The sequence below is a fragment of the Eucalyptus grandis genome, chromosome 1 (assembly GCF_016545825.1).
Source record: "Eucalyptus grandis isolate ANBG69807.140 chromosome 1, ASM1654582v1, whole genome shotgun sequence".
Taxonomy (NCBI): Eukaryota; Viridiplantae; Streptophyta; class Magnoliopsida; order Myrtales; family Myrtaceae; genus Eucalyptus; species Eucalyptus grandis.
In genome coordinates, this window is record NC_052612.1 from 8,747,819 (window position 1) to 8,763,296 (window position 15,478).

Here is a 15,478-nt window from a genome sequence, read left to right on the forward strand (position 1 = left end):
TGAGGAAACTGTCGCGCAATAACTGTAGCCCTAACCTGACGTTGCCTATATTTCCACATCTTGATGTAAAGCAATGCTTTGGGTTTTTGAGAGCGGTCTAGGCATTTGGAAACTTAGAGATTGCAACAAAGCCTCCATGCTTAAATTTATTTGGATTCTTTTCACTGATAAAGAATCGTTGTGGTGTCGGTGGGTACACTCTAACTTCTTAAAGAAAAGAAACTTTTGGATTTCTTCCCAGCCTCGTTGTTGTTCTTGGGCATGGAAAAAAATCCTTCAACTGAGGAATTACTTTCGCTTATCCTTTGTGTGGAAGATTGGAAATGGCCTATTAGTGTCTCTTTGGCATGATCACTGGCTTTCTTGTGGCCCGCTTGATGCCTTTATCCCTTGCTCATTCTGTGAAGGCTTATGTCTTCCTGACAATGCTGTTGTTGCGGATCTGTTTACCTCTATGGGTTGTTTATTTAAATCCTTTTTGGAAAGATGGGGGATCTCTCTCCTGGTCCTCTCTTCGGCTCGTGACAGGTTTACCTGGTGCTGTCATGCTTCTAGATCATTCTCTGTAACTTCAGCATGGAATTCCATTAGAGTCAAGAAGGATCGTGTTGATTGGGCGTCTTTTGTTTGGGACAATGCTGTAGCCCCGCGGTTCCAGTTTAATTTATGGCTTATAACCAAAAATCGCCTGCCGACCCAGATGCTGCTTCTTTCTCATGGAAGGATCGACTATAATGTTTGTGCCTTCTGCAATGATGTTCCAGATTCTGTCGAACATTTATTCTTCGGGTGTCGCACCTCGGCTTCTCTGGCCTACTTTTGGGCTGCCAGGTGTAACCTCCCGTGGCGGAATAGATGTTGGAAAGATATCCTCAGTTGGGCCTTAAAGTTCTTATCTGGTAAGGACTTCTTCCATTGCATTGCGCGGTTCTCGTTTGGAGCTATGTGTCACCTTATTTGGAAAAAGAGGAATGCGATTATATTTCGGGGCGAATCCTTAGTGGTCTCGGCTCTAAAAAGCCACCTTATTAAGGTTGTGAGGGATAAAGCTATAACATTCAAAGATGTTCCTCCTACCCCGAGGAATAAGAGGCTTCAATGTGGTTGGGGGTTCGACCCTGCGGTGTTCTCTCGTTTGACTAGTGCTCCTTAGTTGCTGCTTTGCGCGAGTTGCTCCTATCTTTCTTGGCTCGCCGTTCTTAGCCGCTTCCTTGGGGGGCTAAGGGTTGGTCAGCCTTGTTGTTTCTCTTTCCCGCTTGTTTGTTTTGTTGCTGTGCCCTTGTGGCTTTCTTGTTTGCCTTTGTGGCCTCTTACATTGGCTCCCCCACACTTTGTCTCCTTCTGAGGAATGAGTGTAGGTTTTTGGTGCCAATCTTTTGTATATTGCCTTAGCTTTATTTATATATTTATTACCTTTACCAAAAAAAAAATTATTTTCCTTTTCTTTTTAAATTTTTACGAATTCTTTTGGCCAGAATAATATAGGAGTTGGGCCTGTCATATCCATAAATAGATTAGTAGAAAATTGTTCTAAAAGAAAATGGTTCAATTTTGACATCATATGATCTCTAACTCGCAGAGAAAACTCAATTAACAAGTCATGCGAACGTCTTCGTCTTTGAATACTCTACATTGAGTAAATGAAGGGTAAGAAAAATTTGAGAAGTCTAATCACCATCATGCTATTCTTTTTGTTTTGTGATTGACGACAAAATTAAAAAGAGCTGGCATTTTTCTACACCCGACCTTAATAAGTTAAAGTCCATGTCAATGGTATTAGAGGTCAGATTTTTGTCAGCCCATTTGACGCCATCCACAAATGACTTGCAGATAAAAATCCGACTGTGAAAAAAGTCATTTTAGGGCTAGAATTTGAGCCCGCACGTATCGCTGCATGGGCCATCGAAAAATGTAGAGGAAAACAAAGCAAGTATTTTATATTATCATTCGAAGGGACGATGTATTTTATATTCACTAGAATATTCCTACTTAAAATTTAGAAGGGGTAATAATACCAAAAACCAAAAATTGGTATATCAGTAATAAATTTATCTCAAGTTAATTTTGTTGTCACAAAAAAATTTAAACCGATACATGCATGACATATTTATCCTCCGTCAGCTTTCGTCAGATATTATTGTTAAATTGCTAATTGGGATGCAAGTGGGTCCACGTGGATCAATTAACAAGTTAATAGCACAAAAAAAAAAAAACTTAAACTGATACATTTGTAATAAATTTACTCTAAATTAATTTTTGAGCCACCAAATATTGCAAACCGGTACACATGTGATGCATTTACTTTCCATTAGTTTCCATCGGATTCTACTATTAAATATAGTGAAAACTCTAGATCATTATCCTTTTCATTGTCTTTGCCTAAGTTCATTGAAATTGTGAACACCATTTAGCGAGAGCTTTTTAGTGACACATTTAGGAACTCCTATAGTACTCTTGACAAAATGGCTTGACTAAGTACCATTAGATGGCGTAAATACTACCTAATGTTGCATCTTGTGTAAGAACATTAATGATAGATTAAGCCCTCGTGAGTTTTACTTGACCTCATGTCAATACTTTCCCTTCAATGCAAGCATAAATAATTTCTCTTCATAGGTGTTACGCAATAATTGTTAGAGTCCCCAATCCCATTCAAAAGAGGGTATTGAGCATTTGAGGTGACAACTTTTATTAATAAATCTAGGTTGATGAATGAAGCAATTAGGCTGAGTCGTGATTTGCACTCAAGTTCATTTTTCACATTCCTCTAGCATCGCCTCTATAACATCAATACCTAAATTTTCTTCTAAGTTTATTAACTACAAAATTCTAGGATTGATGATATAGAGGCAATGTTAGAGAAATCTTTAAAATAAACTTGGTTTTACAACACAACTTGGTCCAATTGCTTCGTTCATGGACCTATATATATCAAGAAAAGTCGTCACCTCAAATGCTCAGTAGTCTCTTTTGAATGGGATTTAGGATTCTAACAATTATCTCATGACATCTATGAAAAGAATGATCACCGTGAAAAGAGAGTATTGACCAAAACATTCAGTAAAACTCAAAAGGGCTTAATCCTTTGTTAATGTTTTTATACGAGATGTCACATTAGGCAATGAGTAGGTTAGATAGCGGTATTTGGTCAAGCCATTTTGTCAAGAGTGCTACTAGAGTTACTAAAAGTGTTACTTAAGATTTCTAGCTAAATGGCATTCCACAACCTTAGACAAAGATGATGATGAAGGACTCAATGAAGAGGAAGACGATCTATAGTCCTTGCTAAATTTAATGGTAAAACTTGATAGAAGCTAATGAAGAGTAAATATGCCATGTATGTACTAGTTTAGGGTTTTTAGTGGTTCAAAGACTAGTTTGGGATGAATTTGCCATGGGTATACCAATTTGGGGTAAATTTATTACAAGCATACCAATTTGGAGTTTTTCATAGTATTAATCTATTAATTGATTGACGTGGACTTACCCGTCAAGTTCACATGGCATCCAAGTCAGCAATTTAACGGCAATATTTGACAAAAGTTAACGAAGGGTAATTATATCCTACATTTACCAATTTGGGGGAGTTTTGATAAAAAAAAATTAGTTCAGGGTAAATTTGTTATTGGTGTATCAATTTGTGATTTTTTGTAATATTAACCCAATTTGTAAACATGTTTCAAAGAGAATACAAACATCAAAAGCCTAGCTATAGAAGATAGGACTATGTTGAGTGACAGGTCCCAATATGGGCAAAAAAGCTATATCAACCATGCGTGATAGGGTGCGATGATTGAGAGATATATAACTCAATTCCATGTAGGATGTCACGTAGGCCTTTTGGGTTGGCATAATGTTCACACCTTAATTCTGATCTTCCCACTTAGTCATTTATTGAATAAACATTAGAGATTAAATGTAATCTCTAAACAAAAATATCAATATAGCGTTTGCATTCATAGTTATTTCGTGAACCTACGTGAAATGCCATAAGATGGGAGGCTCGAAATCTCATGCTTCAATTTTTAGCCCCACAATACGGACTGACGCGGTTTCGCATCAGATGAAATACAAGACGCAAGCCGTGGATTTTCTTGGTTTATTCATTCCATGTGGTGCACGAACTCGGTGAAGAAAGGCTAGTGGTATTCATTGAAATCGGAAAAAAATTTCTTTGCCGAAACTAGCCAAATTACAGATGTATATAAAGGGCAAGGAAATTGAAAGGAGGGGAGATATTCTGGTCAAGAAAAAAATATGCAGATTCGGGGTTAAGTTCTTTACCCAACATCTACACTGATGGTTGATGACAAACCATTTGATTCATCAATTAGGGTTCAAGATAACTGGTCACCTCTGGAACTTGGGGAATAAATGATTATTTAAGAGGGATTTTTGTCTTACCAAGAACCCTTATGCTTAATTCTAAATTATGTTAAAGACGTTATATCGACTCGGTTGATCAAACATAGATTGTCTCCTCAAAGGGAGAAAAGAGAGAAGCTTGTGGGTTGGGCTGCCCCTCCAACTGGTTGGGTCAAGCTTAATACTAACAAGACCTCTAAAGTTAACCTAGGCCCTAATTTACTAGGTAGGCTTCTGCGTAGTGAATCGGGTAACTGACTTGCTGGATTTAGGGATGAACACGGTTCCGAATAGAACAGGGATTGGAGAACCAAACTGGTGGGTCCGATTTGATTCTTGATTCTAGGGAGGGAGGTTCTAGTTCCTGGTTTTATTTTTTCAATACCGATGGTTCTCGGTTCTGCTCCCGGCTCCTATAGGAGCTGGAACCAAATTCAAAATTCTCCCATTTTCATCCATTAAATAATAGTTAATTACTTGAAAAGTTTGTTTTAAATTTTCAAGTTGCAAATATTTAGTTACCAAAATAGAATTATGAGTTATTAAATAATAAAATGAAGAAAATTTCACAAATTGAAGGACTGTTCTTAAAGGCCAATCGAATTTCTAAATTCAATTATAGGATCTTTTTTAATTGATTCTTTTATCACATTGTGATATTTTCATAGGGAACGGGGGATGGGAACCGGAATCGGGTTCCTAAACCCAAAATCCCTGATTTCAATATGTTCCTTCTCTCTCCCCGTCCCTGATACTTTTCCTTCTCTTTCCTCTCGGCGAAGCTGCGACGCCCCCAGCAATGACCCAATGCTGCCCACCACCCTCGATGCCACCGTCACGACCCATGACGTCGCCGCCGATGCCACTGCTGCTCCGTTTGACGACGCTGCCAACTCTCGCCGTCCCAGTCTTCTTGCACTCTCTCTCCTCCCGCTTGTCTCGCCACTGGTCGTATCCTTTGACTTGTCAATCCTCAGGTATACTCTCTCTTGAGGACTCTGCTTAGTTGGTTGGTGTCACTGCTCTTTCATTTTTCTTTCTTTTCCTGGCCTTTTGGTTTCCTCGTTGCTCTGGTATTGAGATCGGCTCGTGCAGTCGTCTTCATGCCTGTGCCTTTTCTGCCCTCCCCCATTCCTCTCCTCTCCCGATGTTTCGATTTGCCATTCAAAAGTCTCCCTTTGTTGTTGCTATTGCTATGTCGATTTGCCGTTCGAAAGTCTCCCTTTACTCTGTGGTATCATTCTCTTTTGATTCTCTAAAGTTCGTTGCAAGAGGTGATTTTCACTTCGTAATTGCTTGGACGGTAGAGCTGATTCTCGAGGATATCCCCAAGGATCTTGTACTGATTTTGCTGTCTGTGTTAGGTCAAAACAAAAATGTGAGTACCTGCAACTGATATTGTCTTGCTGTTTAGTATCTTGTTACATGTCATCTTCCTAGAATTCTATCTTGAGGAGAATGGATTTTCTTGCAATTTCATTTTCGGGATTTCTCTGGAGCTGCTAGAAAGCTTGCGATGAATGTTGTAGAGAGCTGTGAAGCAAAACTTGAACCGGGTATAAAGCAGCTTCTTGTTTCATTGATGTCTGGAGATAGCAAGCCTTTGAATAATCAAATCGACTACCACAAGGCTACATGTGATGTATATCAATGTGCTCCTCAGATATTGTCAGGAGTCATCCCATATCTAAATGGAGATCTAAATGGAGATCTCGTGGTAATGCATGACTTACGGCCTCTTGTTTGTGTTTTTTACATACTCATTTTTTGGCTAGAAACTTGCTGTGCACGAATCGATTCATTCAAGCGTTTCGTTGTTGGGGATGCCTGCTCAAGTAGTCACTTTTTACTATGCTTTTGGATTAATTTTTTGATTGGTTGCACATATAGAGGAGCCTGCACACTCTCTATGTTCAACGGCTTAAGAAAAGAACTATCAGTAGAGTAACATTATTTGCATGATTTTCATTTGAGAGTGATACAATGTATTACATTGTGGACTCGGGAGGTTTAGCCTCATAGGAAATTGAGGGATATTTTCTCAGTTTGTAACATTCTTATATGCAGACGGACCAGCTAGAAGTTCGTTTACAAGCTGTGATACTAGTTGGAGACCTATTTTCCACTCCAGGCCATGCTATCACCAAGCCTTTCCAGCCAATCTTTTCAGAGTTCTTGAAGAGGCTGACTGATAAAGCTGTTAAAGTAAGAATGTCTGTGCTTGAACATGTTAAGAACTTCCTGCTGTGAAATCCTTCTAGAGCTGAATCTTCTCAAATAATTGGTAAGGGGTGACTAGTGAAATTTTTTATGATAATCTGTGTTTAAAAGTTGTTGACATGTTTTAATTTGACTGTTAGATGCCTTATGCGATTGACTGCTGGACTATGATGAGAACGTGAGAAAACAAGTTGTCACTGTTATTTGCGATGCGGCATCTAATTCTCCAAACTCCATTCCAGCTGATGCTATAAAACTCGCAGATCGTCTTCGAGACAAATCAGTAACTTATCTATCCTACTGTTGATTCTCTCTCGTTGCAAGAGGTGATTTATCTTGCTTTAGAACTACATGCCTTATGACACTAGAGTTGGCAATAGAGGGAGCAGTACATATAGGATATCTACAGGTTGGGGTGTTTTTGGTGGCTGTGATATATAGGCTTAAGCTATAACTTGTGTTCCAAGTTGAAGCCAAGAATTTCTTCCCTCGCAGACACTTGGCTTTTCACTTTTGGTACTTGCAACATCCTTTTCAATGCAGATTTTGTTCTGTTTCTTCTCTTTTATCTAGTTGAATTTCTTGCCAAGCAGCAGCCAAATCCATTTCTTCTCTTTTGGTACTTGATTTTGTTCCGTTTCTTCTCTTTTAGCTTCGATAAGTTCCCTATCGAGATGGCAATATCTCCAGCCAAATGGTTGTTGCTCAAGTTCAGGCTCAACAACTTCCATAGATTTCCCATCTCGTCGGGAATTTTCCCAGTCAAGTCATTGCTGTACAAAGTCAGGACACGCAACTGAGACAACTTCCGAAGCTCTTTGCGGCCAGCAACTTTGTTACCATCTATCTTCAAATTCGTGAGATTTGTACGCTCTCCCCCATTGTGCCGTGAGATTCCCGACAAATTGGTTGTTGCTGAGGCTTATAAAGTCCAGATTCGGATAAACTCCAAACGCACTCATATCTGCAGTGAACTGATTGCTGTCTAGACGGACTCTTGTCAGCCCCGAACAATTCTTCAAGCAGTCGGGCAGCGGCCCCGTGAAGTCATTCCCATTGATGGCGAGATATCGAAGAGCAAAGCCGCTGCATAAATCTCGCGGCAGTTCTCCAGTGAAGCTGTTGTCCGAAAAGCAAACATCGCTCAGAGAAGGGCTGTACTTGCCGAAATCACGCGGTATTCCTCCGGAGAAATTGTTCGTGCACAACAAGATCCACTGTAAGTTAGCAAGGCGAGAGATCGTCTCGGGGACCTCTTCGTAAAGCTGATTCATGGTGAGGTCGAGATAGGTCAACGACGTGAGATTCCTGAGCTCCGAATGAATAATCCCTGAGAGCGAATTGTTGAGCATAGAGAGGTATTTGAGCTTGGTCAGGCTTGCGATTTCGGGAGGAATTTGCCCATAGATAAAATTGTTCCGGAGCTCCAGAGAAAAAAGTTCAGTCCAAGTCGTGAAGAAGTCAGGTAGTAACTCACCTGGCAGGCGATTCATTGCTGAATAATCTTTTAATGTCATGATGAAATTACACACAAATCTTGAACTCATAAGATTTAACTGGGTTGAATACTTGTATTTTCTTGGATATAATTTACGAACAATACCCACAAAATAACACACGTCAAGCACTCGCATGGAAATGGTGCTTCAATATTTCTTCCTGCTCAATTACGGAGCAACCCACAAAATATATATTTATACTCGAATGTGCACTCCCTAAAAAAGTGCAACAAATCGTTAGAAATAACCCATTCGCGTACTAGATAAAGAAAGGCAAATCAAAGTGGAATTCGGTCAAACCAAAAGTCTAACTTGGACTTTCTTTCCTTCCGCGCGATCTCATCCTGAATCAACAAACCAATTGCATCCATATTCGGTCGACCCAAGTCCAATTGGACTTTCCACTTTTGGCTTCTTCGGCCGACTGCACTAACAGGGAAATATAAAGTTGTGTTGTGTGCCCCTCCCTTTATTTCACGACCCAGAAGAATTTATGTAATGCTCGATTTCGGATGTCCATAAAATATCCAATTTGGAATATTCTTATCTCCAGAAGTAACAAATAATCTCTCTTCAACTCGAGACATATTTTAATAGAATCCATCAAGGGTGATTTCGCTTTTTTGTTTTTATAAATAAAGTGCATTTAGTTATAAAGAGGGTGGAAATAATGTCACCTAAATAATATTGGGAGTTGCCTCAACAGTCACCCTGCCCACATGGAAAGGGGAAGGTGGGGAGTCTAATTCCCCACCTTCTCAGGAGGGTTAGGGCGGAGACGTTTAGTTTTATGTGTGAATTTTGAGTCCCATGCCCTGTAAAGAGATAGCGCAAAAGTCTAAGAGTGAGTTGAGAGTTAAAATATGACAAATAATAATAATAATAATAATAATAATAATAATAATAATAATAATAATAATAATAATAATAATAAAATGGACCACATTAAAGTTGCAAAGTAAAAATAATGCAATCCCCAAAATAATAGGGTATAATTGCCTGGTCAAGTCACCAATAATGCAATTTATGCATAACTTCCGATGCACCAATAACTAATTAATCAAAGTGGTTTTAGGAACAGGTCTCACATTGCCTCAACATGCAAACGTGGGGTTGTACGCCAAGCTCCATTTTTTTTTTTTTTTTTTTGACCATCTCTATTATTTAGTGGGGAGTAGATTCGTCAAATCAGTGCATTAGGTTAGTTTGAATGGGTCGCAATAGGGTCCAACCAAATTAACCGATATTGACCTATAATATTAGCAATATATACCCAACACATGCCCAATCCAATTGAAACTCCAATTCTTAACAGCTTTTCTCCTTAAATATAGAAAATAACATACCAAAATAAACAAACCAATTTTAAATAAAATAAATTTGAACAAAACTAGCAAATAAGAAATTACTAAAAATAATACTTCTAAATAACTCACATTTTGAAGGCATTAACAAAGTGACCGGGTCGAGTGGGACTTTATTGTCGGTGGTGGGCAAATCCAGGACAATATTGTTGTGGTTCGGGAGGTTCTTCATCAAATTAGAATACGGAAAAGAAGGAAGCATTTTCAGGTAGTGCTTAAACTGGATATGGCAAAGGCTTATGACCGGGTCGAGTGGGACTTTCTCGGTGCATATCTTCTAAAGCTGGGCTTTCATACTCGATGGGTGAATTAGATCCTCCAATGTGTGACTACGGTCTCTTATAGTGTGAAGTTTAATGGCGAATCTCTACCCTATTTTCATCCAACTCGAGGTCTGAGGCAAGGGGACCCTTAATCACCATATTTGTTCATCCTGATGGCCAATGTCTTAACAAGCTTAATCAACAATGCAGTGGCAATTGGCAATTTTAAAGGTATTAAGCTAAATCAATGGTGTCCTACCTTATCTCATTTATTTTTCGCAGATGATGCTATTTTCTTCCTCGATGCGAAGCTTATCGAATGTCGAAACTTAGCCTCTATCTTAAATGAATATTGTATAGCTACAAGACAAGCTGTGAATAGGAATAAATACGGTCTATTTTTCAGTACGGACTGTCCTAGAAGCTTGAAAGAGAATCTAGCCAGTGAACTTAGAGTTCCTATTTTGCAAAAAACTGGCAAATATCTTAGCATTCCTTCAGACTGGGGGACATCTAAGAGAGATATGTTTTCATGGATTATGAGTCGTGTGCATTCCAAGCTCGAAGGTTGGAAGGAAAAGTTGATCTCAAAAGGGGGTAAGGAAGTCTTACTTAAAACGATAGTGCAAGCAATCCCCCAATATGCTATGTCGATATTTAAGATCCTTATTACGTTGTGTAAGTTAATTGAAAAGAGGATAGCTCGATTCTGGCGGCAGTTTGATTACAGCAAGCAAGGTATACATTGGAAGAACTGGGAGTCTATCAAGCGACAGAAAGATGAAGGGGGTTTAGGTTTTCGCGATCTTTTGGCTTTCAACCGAGCATTACTAGGCAAACAAGCTTGGTGGCTAGTTCAACAACCACATTCCCTACCTAGCAGAATCCTTAAAGGTCTATACTTTCACTCTCGGGATTTATGGAATGCTACTAAAGGTGCTAGACCCTCTTGGGGTTGGCAAAGCATTTTGTTAGGTCGGGAATCTATTACCGACAAGGTCTTATGGTCTGTTGGGGACGGCACACAAATCAAAATACAGGAGGACAAGTGGCTAGCTAGGGGTGTAATAGGGGGCCCTGCTCCTAGAGATGAACCACAGTGAGTTGCAAACTTTATAGTCTCAGAACAGCAAGCATGGAACACTACCCTATCAAGCAAGAGTTTTGATAGTAAACTAGTCAATGAAATACTATATCTTTCTATCTGGCCACAGCACACGCAAGACAAACTTGTCTAGATAGGAAAACAAAATGGGCAATTTACGGTAAAGAGTTGTTATAATCACATCATAGCTCAGCAAACAAGTCACAACACCAATCAAGCCTCTTCATCATATCAGCCGCCTCGCAAATTATGGAATGCCCTATGGAAAATCACTATTATGCCTAAATTAAAACCATTCCTATGGTCAATTTGCAACAATGCCTGCCGACTAGAGAAAACCTATATCGTCGACACATTATCTCAGACCCTGCTTGCTGTATGTGCACTACACAGGTACCCGAAACACCAGAGCATTTATTTTTGTTATACCCATGGACTTTAAATGTATGGTTACACTCAGAAATCGACATCAAGCATCATCCTACAAGAGTGAATCGTATAGAAAACTGGCTGGTTGCTGTTATTGAGAAACAGAAGGGCTTACCCGAGCTCGAAACAGCTGTGGCTCTTCTCTGGCATATCTGGAAAGCCAGAACAACTTCTTGTTCCGCCAGCAACGCCCCAACGTTGACCAGGTTGTGCAATATGCGTTAGTAGACGCACGATCTGCGTGGAGCTTTGGTCAGAAAAGGCAGCGGCATGGGAGAAATCAACATGATTCCGATCAGCAATGGCATCCACCAGCCAACGACTCTATCAAAGTCAATATTGATGCCGCTTACCTATCTCAGTGTCTCGACGCTTCGATTGCTTGTGTGTGCAGAGATTCCTCTAGTGTTTTGCTCGATGGCTTCGCGCAAACAGTGTTTGCATCTTCGGCACTGCAGGTTGAGTTGCTTGGCTTAAATCAAACCTTGCACTTCTTGTTGCAGCGAGGGCGCGGATCAGATCATCTTGAGGTGGAATCTGACTGCTTGACTCTTGTAGACGCCATCAACGATCCTACCCTGATGTCGTGGGAGCACAGAGGCATTTTTCAGGAGATACGAGATTTGAAACTTCGGTGCCCTAATCTCACCGTCGTGCACTACAATAGGATAGTGAATTCAGTGGCGGACCGGGTTGCAAAGGCCCATCGGGCTTCTCTGCTTTCCTTCGATTGGGTGCATCATCCTCCTTCCTTTTTACAAGATCTTTTGTATTCTGATATGCCTATAAATGTAACTTCTAATCTTAGTTTATAATATATTTCTGTTTTCGACCAAAAAAAAACAAAGTGACCCGTGTCAATTTTCTGCAATCACCGTCACATCGTCGGCACTATCACACTGATGTCGTTAGAAGTTTTGGAAATTAAAAATTTCGAATTTGTAATAAAAATTATGTTAGGAAAAGATGAAAAATGTTTCTTCCTTCAAAAGAAAGAACATAATAGACATATATAAGAACCAAAATTCATCCAACCATCTCCTGTAAATTATTTCCTTCACTACAACGAACCTGTATTAATCCATTTTTTAATGTGTTGTGTTCTTAAGAGAGCTAGTGGTGATTGGACCTTGCGCCTGTGTTCCTAATCATTAAAAAAATGAGAGCTGATTGAGGTAACAATTACTTTTTTCTCTCTCTCTGTTTTTTTTTTTTTTTTTTTTAAATCGTGTGTTGCATCATCTATATATCTAGTGTAAGGTCTAAATTGATACGATTTCAAGTGCATGGACCATGGACACGATTTCACAGCTCGCAGCTTTTGAACATGGGATAGCCCTTAATTATCGATCTTTCTACATGTGTTTAAAGAAAACCAATTAACCATATAAAGACAAAGCTTAGTCAATCTCAAGTGTTCTTCACGCTCAACTAAAGGAGCCACTATGTATATTAACCAGTCAATCAAATCCTACGCTTCCATCTGGCGGAACCTTTGGAAGCACTTGAGTTTTTCCAAGCAGACATGAATTGCACATTGGGCCAATAGCAGGTTGCACCTGTTGGATTGCATCCTGAAAGTGGGTGTAATTGATAAGTCAAAAAGTCACCAGCAATGCATTTATGCCCAACTTCCAACCCACCAATAATTAGGATTGGTGAATGCTCTCTCCAATTAGGACTTTCGCAAATCAATTTCTCTTTTTGAGTAATGTGTCGTGCCATAGAGATGAATGTACCACTAGTGACGTTCAAAACTATGGAAACTTATGGTGGCTGACAAATTGCCAAGCACTTTAAGCGATGACTTATAAAGAGGTTCGGCAGTACGTGATTTAAGGTTGTCAAAAATAATAAATCAAGAAAAAGATGATGTTCAAAAGAACTATATTGCAACTTTCAAAAAGATTTAGGATTTAGACCGTGTTTCTCGAATGGCTAAGAAGTTTACTCATTGATTAAGTAGCATTATGTGAAAATTGGCTAAACAAAGGAAAGAGGGAAAATTGTCCTAAAAGTTCAAAACATAATGTATTTTTACCAATTTAATTATAAACCATTTTAATTTGTCAATTGAATCATAAACATTTCAATGTTTTGTCTATTAAGTCAATCTAGCCAATTTTGTTCAGAAATCGCTGACGTAGGCGCAAGCATTTACATGTAATTTTTTCTTTTTTTCTCTTCCATTTTTCCTCTTCTAGCCTAAGTGTCCAATTTTCAAAAAAAAAAAAAAAGTGGCACTTAAGTATACCTTTTAGAAGTTTTGGCATTCATGTGTCCCTCATTGCCAAGTTGCGGCACTTATGGTGTTCTTCTACCGACTAATTTCCCTTTACCCTAGAGCCTCGAAAACCCTTCTTGGTGGGTATTTCATTTTGATAGAATTATTACAAGAATATTAACATTTTTGTTGGAACATAGCATCATAAATTAAGCGAGAAAAAGCCAAATCCTAAACATTCATGCGAGCTTCTCATGCTGGAATTTGTGTCGGCCAAAAAAGAAAAATTGCTAGAGCTTTGGCTAGTCACATTGGAAGTTCCCATCATGTTATTCTTTTCGGTCATTGAATTTGATAACAAAGTTCCAAGACGTGGAATTTCCATATACGACTCGAGAATGCGACACAATATTAAAAGTTCAAGTTTGTGTTCATAATGTTTGGTTCACATATGTTCGTCAGCCCATTTGATGCGATCGACAAAATGACTATTGTTTGAGTTTGTTTGCAGACAAAAACCTACTTGGAAAAACACCATAATAGAGTTGGAATTTAAGCACGCAAGTATCTCTACATGACCGTGAAAAGGCAACTTGGGGCACATCCCGTACCAACATATAGGAAAACAAAATGGAAAAGTGATGACCTTCTTTATATTCATTAGCATATCCGTACTTAGGATTCGTAAGCATGTTTTGATTGATTAATTGTATATGTGAATAAATATTATACACGTGATCTTGGTGTTTTACAATTATATATGATTAGCTCTGATACCACATGTATAATATTTATTCACATATACAACTAATCAATCAAGGAAATAACAAATCCATATATGATTGGAAAACACCGATTAATAAATATAGCGGAATTAAAGCGTACATGTTTGAGCCATTACTTCACTTACAGAAAAGTAGATCACTCTGATAATCAGGGATCTATCGGAATGCCAGATTTTCCTCTCTATAATTTATTTTAGTATAGCAGCTTTCAATGGGATTAAAGCAACTGATAGGTATAACCTACTCTTTTATAAGCTATAGAGGGGACCTAGCAAACCTTAATCAACAGCGTGTCAACTGGGCCCTTCCCATTATGGGCTTCAGTTAAATACAATTGCCTACACTTTGCTGCTCAACTAGGCTCATTATCAATAGATGCCAATACCCAATTCAATCAGATCACTTTAGGATTCAACAAATATTAGAATATCCATCAACTTGGTTATTTAAAATAGAAAATCAATTAATTCATATAAGCCCATATTATAGGAAATTTCCAACATTGAAGACAATACAGACGCCAAAGGCCTAGCCATAATATTTAAGAGTACATCAAGCGTCGAGCACCATCCATTATCCAATGTTCCTTTCTATTATGTTGTTGCTCTTCTAGGGGTGATGTAAACTGATGTTGTCAAATAATCATATGGATTAATGTAGGGATAAGAACACTTCAAGTGCCAAAAGTTGGTACAAAAGGACACTTAAGTGCCAAAAGTTACGAAATGTACACTTAAGTGTCACATTTGAAGAAAAACGGATCACTTAAGTGCTACTCCGACCAAAAGGCTGAAGTGGCATTTTTCCAACGAATTTCCAGCGAAGTAAACCCAAAACAACGCCGTTTTGCATGCCGACGTGGCAAATAATGAAAAAACGACATCACTTTGGGTTGACATGGTAAAAAAAAAAAATAATATAAAAATTAAATAAATTTAATTTAAAATTCGATTTAGTTAAAATATTAAAAAATAATAATTTTAATAGTTAAAATTTAAAAAATAATAAATTTAAAATTACATTTAGTTAAAATAATATAAAAAATAATTTTAAAATTAAATATAGTTAAAATATTAAAAAATAATAATTTTAAAATTACATTTAGTTAAAATATTAAAAATAATAATTTTAAAATTTTAAAATTATAAAAATTAAAAAAAAGAAATTAGATTTAGTTAAAAAATTTTAAAAATAATTTTAAATTTAAATTTAGTTAAAATATAA

At 38.1% G+C, this 15,478-nt stretch overlaps 1 protein-coding gene and 1 long non-coding RNA gene across 2 annotated transcripts; both read left to right on the forward strand.

Moving 5' to 3' along the window:
* The first annotated feature begins 454 nt into the window (after nt 1–454).
* Nucleotides 455–1,153, forward strand: LOC120295282. The gene has a single exon (XM_039316283.1). The coding sequence runs from the start codon at nt 455–457 to the stop codon at nt 1,151–1,153; it is 699 nt and encodes a 232-aa protein (XP_039172217.1).
* Nucleotides 1,154–5,056: 3,903 nt separating this feature from the next.
* LOC108959726 lies at nt 5,057–6,893 on the forward strand. The gene is made up of 3 exons (XR_001987197.2): nt 5,057–5,342; nt 6,433–6,649; nt 6,726–6,893. It is a non-coding gene; the product is annotated as an uncharacterized LOC108959726 (long non-coding RNA).
* The last annotated feature ends 8,585 nt before the right edge of the window (nt 6,894–15,478 follow it).